At 45.1% G+C, this 9,674-nt stretch overlaps 1 protein-coding gene across 6 annotated transcripts in view; it reads right to left on the reverse strand.

Moving 5' to 3' along the window:
• Nucleotides 1–9,674, reverse strand: part of ppfia4 (PTPRF interacting protein alpha 4) — a 77,759-nt gene extending 68,085 nt beyond the window's left edge. For all 6 annotated transcript variants that reach the window (XM_074630802.1, XM_074630751.1, XM_074630762.1 and 3 more), the window contains exons 1-2: nt 9,520–9,674; nt 8,979–9,332 (exon numbers count right to left, since the gene is read on the reverse strand). In XM_074630802.1, the coding sequence (XP_074486903.1) occupies nt 8,979–9,287 (309 nt within the window). In that variant the 5' untranslated portion in view covers nt 9,288–9,332; nt 9,520–9,674. The remainder of the gene's footprint in view (nt 1–8,978; nt 9,333–9,519) is intronic.

Here is a 9,674-nt window from a genome sequence, read left to right on the forward strand (position 1 = left end):
TCAGGGATTGTCAGTTTACTCAGTGATAGAAAAGGGGTAGGGTAGGTAGGGAACCACTGTCATTACCCAAAGAAATGATGGCCAGAGCTATGAAATAAGACCCAAATAGTGAAACACTGGGATTGTCCTGTTTAGGTATAAATCTTGAGATCGATTTAGTGGACGATTGCTTTGTTTAAGTTAAGACTGTAGATGGTCGGGCCCCCCTCAGCCTAGTGGTTAAGACGCAAACCATGAACTAGAATATCCGGCCGGGGACCTTTGTTGCATCTCTCTCCCCCTAGTTTTCTCTCCCCTTGCCTCAAAACATCCTTAAAATGAAAGAATGGAGATGTTTGGGGATAAGCAATAGTGCAGTTAGGGGTAAGAACGTGGACATCCTTCTCGGTTGAGTCTGTAAGAACGCTGCCCTCTCTCTTTCTTTCTGTCACTCTCTCTCTCACTGTTTCCCTCTCTTCTCTTACAGGGTTTCTTGGTGACATTCAGCTGCTCACTTCATGCTCCACTTTCCTCCACATCAACCCAAATTCCAGTATTTGGTGCTTACATAACACGTAGCAGCACAAGATTTGGACCTCAGCAGCAGACCAATGAAATGTGGTAATTTCTCAACTGACTTTGCCCACCCTCCTCAATTTTTCTCCTATCATGGTGCACAAAGCTGCTTCAGCCATCCATGCAGAAGCAGCACAAGCTGTGGGCATGCTCGCTCGCTCACTCACATACACACACACACACACACATAAGATGGCATGTAGACGCAGCATGCTGACATTTAAGAAAACACAGGCAGTGTGTGTGTGTGTGTGTGTGTTTGTTTGTGGATGGGTGCAGATGTGAGGTTGTGCTGATTGTGTGTGTGTGTGTGTCATGATAAGCTCGGGCCACCTCCAAACACAGTGCAGAGGGACCTTGGAGCTCTTGCTCCTTCCTCTGCAGCAGTGTGGTATATTAGCTTTGACATGCATTCCCTCTAACACTGTACCTGTAAGCAAAACACACCTCTGGTACAGTAACTATGATGGCTGAGTACCAAGCCTGCAAGGCTCTCTTCTGCTGGCCCTGGTTCAAGTAGTGTGAGATACCCTGCTCCCTCTTGGCCGAGCTAAATATTATAATATATACTGGGAATGGGGGTATTACGCCCACATATTTATTCATTGGTTCATTAAGGTCTATGATTAGTTTCTTTGTCCTTTATTAAGTCTACACTGATACAATTAAACCCAGGGTACACATCGTCTTAGGCCTATATCTACATGAAGTAAATAAACTGTATTCCTCATAGTTCTCAAATGTTAGACCGGATGAAAGGCAGTGTATCACTGCACCGACCTCTGACCACACCCCACCAAGTGTGCCCTGTTCCACCGGTAACCACTATGTGATTGGAGGGGGGATGCCATCCCCCTTGTTAGCAAAATAACTCAGGCCCTATTCAGACCTGGCATTAACATACGTCCTCAGTGATCGGATCACAAGTGGACAGCTTTAAGTACGTCTGTTCACACCTGGCATTAGAATGCGTCTCCATATGCGTCTTGAGTGACCACTTGTGATCCGATCTCGCTTCCCCGCTCTATATGCAAATAAACACGTAGTAAACACATGGCTATTACAGCAGATGTTGTGATGTAATATTATATTAATTTTTTTAAAAATCAAAATAAAAGGTGATTGTGCTGGTGGTACCCGGGGACCTCCGCGCCGCCGGCACCGCTGGTTTTGCCAGGCAACAGTGGGGTACAGAGCTTCAGAGCTGGGGATGAGAGCGGGCAGGCAGGTGTTAGCTCCGTGTTAAGCAGCGGAACACCGATACATCTCCGACAGTATGATAATGCTGCACTTTGCGTGCCTATAGTCTGATAATCTGTAGATAATGTAGCCTATAGATAAGATTTATTTTTTTTAATAAAAATACAGTTGTACCGACAGAATACAGTAGAGCACAGAAGCCGTTTCCAGCTGTTTCATCTGAAAAATGCGTTGGACATTTTTTTATGTTTTTGAGCGTCTGTCTCAACAGTAAATCATCTGTTGAGTGTTTGATAGTTATTAATCTGTGCTTTAGAACGTAACCACCATGAAACAATCAGAAAATAACTTTTTTCTCTTTCATTCACAGTACTGTGAGTATTTCCTTGTTTTATGAATGAAGCGGTACACAAGCTGAAGCTGTTGAAGCAGCAGCACTGTGTATGTGTTTGACCAATCAGCAGCGGTCATCCCTGCAAACTCCACCCTGAAAGTTCCCGTACTTTCAGAAAGTACTACCCCCCCGACCAGGGTCTTTTTTGGGGGGTAAAATGTCCCATGAACTTTATTTGGACCCTGGTCCCTGCGGTCGAATCGCAATGAGTTCCTCAAAAGGTTCCTATAGTTGAGGGGGAAAGTTCCTGTGGTCGAAACAACGCTTATCTGACTGAGGTTTGCGCAAGTTAGTAGCCTCCATCGTTCCGATGGCGCGGCGGCCTGAGCTGATAGCAGCCACTCTAGACAAGGCTTGTGATTCCAACAGACGTGACATAGCACATTTTAGAAATGTCTCTCTCTCTGCTGTATATTGATAAATCCGTGTCACTGTCCATGCTCCTGAATTAGCGACTTTTTCTCTGAGTCCTGCCCTTCGATTTACAAATCACCTTCTGCCTGTAACCCGGGATACACTTAAGAGAATTAGGGAAAATTAGCACAAGTCCCTGATATTCTGAAAATGTAATTGACTTTTGTAAACATCATTACCTCACCACATTACAGTTTCTTCTTCTACAGAATTACATCAGATCCTCTCAATATATCACACTATATCTTGATATATGTCAAACTCAACCAAATCTCCATTTAGACCAAATGACGAGATAACCGGTGACAGGGTGTTTTGAAAAGCTTAAAACAGCGAGCAATGTGTGTAACCTTCCCTCCCACACTAGACTGCGTTGTGCTGTGGGCTAAGGTCAGCTGCAGGAGTAGGAGGGGACGAGAACTGTCTGAGGGACCAGATAATGGACTACTGGGTTATTGATGAGTTAGATAAACAGAGAGAGTGTGAAAGAAAGAGAGAGAGGTCAGAAATAAGAAAGGAGGAATGAAGAAAAAAGACCAACAAACAGGAACGACGCAAAGGAAACAAACCAGTGTCACATCCAGATTTTGGAGAAGAACATGGAAACACTGATACCTGTATGTGCACAATCTATGTGTGTGTGTGTGTGTGATTTATGTGTTTGGACAAGAGAAAGCAATAATCACTGCTAGGAGAAGTCAAAGGACAGGTCAGTGGTGTGTGAGGTCAAGTAAACAACACAACATACAAAAGGTTGTATGTGTGTGTGTGTTTAGATGTGTTTCAGTGTGGGCGGAGGGGTTAGCATTCAGAACAAGAGGCAGTTGTTGTTTTGGAAGGGCAGTGAGGTGTGTGTAGTGTGTGTGTGTGTGTGTGTGTGTGTGTGTGTGTGTGTGTGTGTGTGTGTGTGTGTGTGTGTGTGTCTTTCTCTCTGTGTATTTGTATGCTGGCAAAAATAGCCAGTGTTGTCTCTGACTGGAACAGGTGTCCAAACATCACAACACACACCCATCAAACACAACATGAAACTCACATCCCGGCATGAAGGCACGCACCGCTTTGAATCATGGAGGATTAGAGGCTGTGGTGTTATCTCACAGAGAAAAATTCTCTCCGAGTTTGGAAAGCTCAATTTAGAGCAGCACAACTTATTATACAATGAAACTGGTGGGGTTCCTTTAAAGGAATAGTTCATCCGTTATTCACTTTTTTTTGCAAAGAGTTGGATAAGAAGATTGAACTCGGTCTTGTGTGTTGAAGGACCAGTGTGCAGCATTTCAGAAGATCTATTGGCAGAAATGGAATATAATATTAGTAAGTATGTTTTCATTAGTGTATAATCACTTGAAAATAAGAGTCGTTGTGTTTTTGTTACCTTAGAATGAGCCCTTCTTATCTACATACGGAGAGGGTCCTCTTCGCGGAGTCCGCCATTTTCCTACAGTAGCCCAGAACGGACAAACCAAACACTGAGTTAACTTTTACTGCTTGGGCCGGAGTCGAGCTGCAGCATTTATTTCTTCACATCTTCCACTGTACATTCACTTGATATTTTTAAAGCTAAACTAACTCTGTCTTCTGCTCCACTAGCTCACGTGTTCACTCACAAACATTTGTCGCCGCTCTCTCTCTCTCTCTCTTGCTTCACCACTCACTTTCCACATGCACACACACTCTACCCACTGGCTTTGCAATTCTCCATGCTACTCTTACAACAAATGGCTCTAGAGAGGGCTATTTGCGTTTTTGCGTCGGCCATTGTAGCTCTCCTTCATGCTTGGCACACGGGAGAAGCTTCAGTTGGTTGCAATCTGCAACCTCAACGATTGGAAGAAGGGGGAAACAGCTACCATGGCTCTGGCCACAGTTACAAAAAATAGACCTACCAGCGCCTCTTAATCTCAGTAATGAACACATTGTATCTCGTTTGTTAAATCTGTACCTCAACAGACAGGTGAAAAAGAGAATTTGTGGTTTGTGTGTAGGTGAGGTTGCAGAATGCCACCAGCTGAGTACCCCTCCGCTCACTCCTCCCTTTCCAAGCGTGTCGGAGAACTACGGTGGCCTTCAGGTACCGTAAAAACATGAAAGGCTCTCTCTAGAGCCAGTGTTTGGTTTGTCCATTCTGGGCTACTGTAAAAAGTGGCGGAGCAACATGGCGGACTCCGTGAAGAGGACCCACCCCCTATGTAATTATGAAGGGCTCATTTTAAGCTAACGAAAACACCACGATTCTTAGATTCAAGTGATTGTACACTAATGAAAACATAGTTATGAATATTATATTCCATTTCTGCCAATTGATCCCCCAAAATCCAACACACTGCTCCTTTAAGGGAAGTTCTGTGCTCTAAGCAACCAGCGGAGACTAAGTTGTTGTTCATCAAAAATAGTTTGTAATAAGATAATAATCAATAGCTTCATTTTTTTTTTTTTTTTTTTTTTTTTTTAAATCTGTGTCCCCAAAATATATAATACTACATCACTGGAGTGACCCTTTAACAATGGTACCTTTCCGAGTCATAATAATAGACACTTAATAATAGAATATGGTGATAATATAGAATATACTGTATATTACGCATAAATAAAGTGATTGAAGAAGAACAGTGACCTGCTTTGTCTGACACACAGTGTTCACCCACTGTCTGCTCTCTCTCTGCGTGACACACACTCACAAGTACACACACACACGTGCACGCGCTCGCCTTACAACACATCCTTCTTGACAGTGTCGGAACAGTTTTTCTCACACAGAAGAGGAACAGGCACTATGTGTGTGTGTGTGTGTTCGTATACTGTATAAGCATGGGTGTGCGTGCAAGCATGCGTGCGTGAGCCTCTGTGTGTCTGTTTAAAACCTAATTTGTCTACGGGCAAACCCATCTCTGAGGGCTGTATTAGAAGCATTTTGCACTGTAATGGGCTGACATGTTAATCTGAAACTCTATTCTCTGTAGCTAATGAACATATCCATCCTAGTCTCTGTGTGTGTATGTGTGTGTGTGTGTGTGTGTGTGTGTGTGTGTGTGTATGTGTGGTGAAATGGAAGCGTTGTCCCATTTTTACGACGCTGCTGAGGCAAACATAAATTTGAGCGCTGATGCCAAGGTGATGTGGGTTTATGTATTTTTAACAATGACGACATTGAAGAGCGTTGAATTTTTGAATCGCTCACACAGTTTGTTTGTACGTTTTTGTATGTGTGTGTGTGTATTTGAGTTTGTACATGTGGAGGAGAGACATAGATCTGACAGTTCTGGGTCAGACCAGTCCCATGGAGTCAGGGATCCTACAGAAGACATAGCAAAACAAAACACACACACATATACACACCTTGTAGGTGAAGATGACAAATGTTTGTTAGGCAAACGGAAAGAGAAGAGTGGTTGGATTTGGGCGAAAAAGGCTGCCTTGCCGTGCCAACACTCATACATCAGTCTACACCTTGGGAGCAGAGAGAACTGAACACACACAGGGAGGAAAAATACATCTCACATAGCCAGCAACACACATGGTAGACACTGCTGACTGGAGGGCTGCACAAGAGCAAACAGAAAGCTGTGATATTGTATTGTAGTTGAGGGCATAAACACACCAACTATGGCTCGAATCAGCCTAATTACCTCTGACACGTATAGGATGGCGGGGTCAGCGGCATCGCCAACTGCTAAAAACGTTGCTCTAATGTATTCATCACACCCAAACTTGAGATATCAGAAACAGTATGTTATTTTTTTTCAACACTTCCCCCTCATCATGACGAAGATGCACGCTGCAATAATTTCCAATGATGCATCGGGGCCAGACATTCCTCTTCAGTTGAGCAGACAAAAAAACGAGAGTAGAAATCAATCGCGACTGAGATTTTCTCATTTCTCGGGATTGCTTCACCCACTGTCCGTTGCATCATCTCTCCGCTGTGTGGCTGGTGTGGAAATGACCACTGCTGTGTTTTAGTGTGTGTAGTGTTTCCAGAGAGAGAGAGAGAGAGCAGGAGACAGCTTATGCATGTGCGCGCCAGTCATAATGTCTGCATAATGTCCCTGAGGTCTCTGACTGTATAACTAATACTTGTATTATTGCTAGAATAAAACATTACGCTGAACCAAGCAGGATTAGAAAACAAGCATGACAGCCTCTTCCCACTCTCTCTCTCTCACACACACACACACACACACACACACACACACACACACACACACACACACACACACACACATAAACATGTATGCATGTGTGGAAGCAAGCAGCCCAGGGCCATGTACACTAGCAAGCGGCCATGTTTCTTTCACAAGAGGCTGCAGCGAGGCTGTCATCGTCAGCATGGTTCTCTTCCTCGCTCACGCACACACACCGTACTGTGACATCATGCCACGCATTTAGACCAGCGGGTCAGAGGGTAACGCAGCTTTATGTGCTGAGGCTTCATTGTCGTCATGCTCGGTGACTGCAGCAGCACTTATTCAGCTCTCTTTCTCTACAAACGTCAAAGATATCCCAGTTTACCATCGGCTCCTTTCACTCACATTACCGCCGACAGGCAGGTCACAGCATACAAGAGGTGAGGCTGTTTCAATCCAGATAATGATAGGTGGGCCCTGCCCTTCTCTCTGACCAGCAGGGCTCTCAACAACTGGCCCACACCTCCACAGTCAGTCTTCTAGTGAGTAAAACCTCCTCCATTCATCCACCTCCAATCCACCTTTCAACCTACTACGTTACCTTTCTACCTTTCTACCTACTACTAGACATTTAGATCCTCCTTTCTGGCACACTGCCACTATTGAGCTTTTGAAGTACCTGTATATCCCCATCATCTTCACAGGTATTCTCATGGTGATATCCGGAGACATGAAAGAGTGTTAGAGGGGTTCCCTATACCTAGAGAAATCTAAGCTTTCTAAAGAAATTGCTGCATATTCAACTTTTTCAGATCTAGCTCTAGCGGTGGGACTTGAGATTTGTTGCCATGTTTCAACTACGGATGTATAAAGAGAGCAGGATACAGCGTTGGAGGCGTTCATTCCTATGAGAGTTGCTCAGTGGCGCATCAGGCCAAAATGGCTGGACTGCAAAGTGATAAAGTACCCGGATCATCCGGCGATCTTCCACATCCATTGGGCCCATAGAGCAGGCACAGTAGCTTTTCCTTTAACCCCGCCTCCTAGTTCTCGTTCCAGCCTCGGTCTGGGTCTCATTCCCATGAACGGAGGAAGAGAAATAACTCTGGATTCAGCTATTAGTGCATTTTACAACTTTTAGAACCTAATGATTTAAATAAGGGCTATTCAAGTGTTCGTACTGGAAAGTTGATTTACCTAAAAAAAAATTATCCGCTAATTTACAGACATCTGTTTCCCAATGTAAGTCTATGGGAAAAAGTATTTTTCGGCCCAATGGCATCATGTGACGGACACGGAAGTTGTAGTTTGCTTCACAGCCCGGCGCTCCTCCTCGGGGCTTGGTTTCAACCCCCTGGCACCATTATCAAGGAATAGTGTTATTTAATTTGCTCCAAATCAGCATCAGTACCACCATGGCTGTATTAGCCTGCTAGTTAGCCCTGAAGCAGAACCAGGTGTTCAGCCCTGCAGATTTGCGTAGAAAACTGACTACCAGTAAACGTTATATGCATCATATAAGCACAAGACTGAAATAATGAAGGTCTTAAAGGACCAGTGTGTAACATTCTATTGGGATCTATTAGCAGAAGTGGAATATAATATTAATAAGTATGTTTTCTTTAGTGTATAATCACCTCAAAATAAGAATTGTTGTGTTTTCGTTAGCTTAGAATGAGCCCTTCATGTCTACATAGGGAGCGGGTCCTCTCCAAAGAGTAGCCTCCCCGGAGGCTGAAGCAGGAAAAGCCAACACTAGGATCAGCAGTGATTCATGGAGAGACCTTCGTCTGGTCAGCTAACATTACTGCCAAGCAGCTGAAATATAGAGTGATATTGTGGTTTTAGCTGACGTGTGTCGCCTCACTGTTTTGAGCGATGCTCGTTCATGTCTATTTAGAGCGAGCAAGCGCCAGCCTGACGCTGACTTTTCGTTAACTTAACGGCCACAGGTGTCGTTCTTAACAAGCATTTCTGAAAGTTACAAACAGTCCCTTGAAAGCCATTTGGTGCAATCAAATTTTCCATTACATTAGCACAAACCAGTGGAGTTCTGGGGTCCAGAAGTGGCTCATCTCTGTCTGGTTGGTATCCAGCTTCACTACCAAAGGTTCCAACATCACCACTGACCTATTATCTCCTCACATAAGCACTACACTGTAGACAGTTGTCTTGTTCAACACCATATCTCACGGTTGCTGCTTCCCTTGGACAAAAAATGTGAACCGTCTCACCCCGACCCTCCCTCCCTCCCTCCTCCCTCCAGAGGCCGACTCCTCCTCCTCACTCACCTGAGGCAGCGCCGCGTTGATCTGCCTCTGGAGCACGTCCCTCTCGTGCAGCGCCCCCTGCAGCTTGGTCTGAGACTGAATGAGTGTCTCCTGAGTCTCCCTGAGGGACTCCAGCAGCTTGTCCCTCTCGTCCAGCATGTTGACCATCAGCTGCTCGAAGTTGGCCTCCTGGTCCGAGCCGTTCTGGACGCCTCCTCCACCTCCTCCTCCTCCTCCTCCACCACCACCACCTCCTCCAACACCACCGGTGCCTCTGGGAGGACCGGCCGAGTCTCCCTCGTTGATGGTCGGCATCACCTCGCACATCATCTTCCCGGCTCTGTGGTGTCGGCAGCGCTATAGGACAGTGTGTCGCTGTCGGAATTATTAAGAAGAATATGCGGTTGATAAACAGATTTACACTAACTGATAGCACACTAACTGATAGCGTTGCTACGGGGCCTATTAACGCCCCGTAGCAACGATCCCCGTAGCAACGCGCGTCTTTTTACTCCCATTGCATTACATCTCTCTCAGTGCATCCTTTAAAGCTTTACCTTACCTAATCAGAGTGATTGAAACGATGAGAAGATGGTTGTTGTTGACCTTTCATCCATATTAACCGGCGTCTTTTCCTTTTCACCCGGTGAGCAGATGATCCTCCGCCCTGCTGCCCGGCGCGCCATGCACCTCACATGTAGTAGACCAAATCCCGGT

This window comes from Sebastes fasciatus, chromosome 1 (assembly GCF_043250625.1).
Source record: "Sebastes fasciatus isolate fSebFas1 chromosome 1, fSebFas1.pri, whole genome shotgun sequence".
Taxonomy (NCBI): Eukaryota; Metazoa; Chordata; class Actinopteri; order Perciformes; family Sebastidae; genus Sebastes; species Sebastes fasciatus.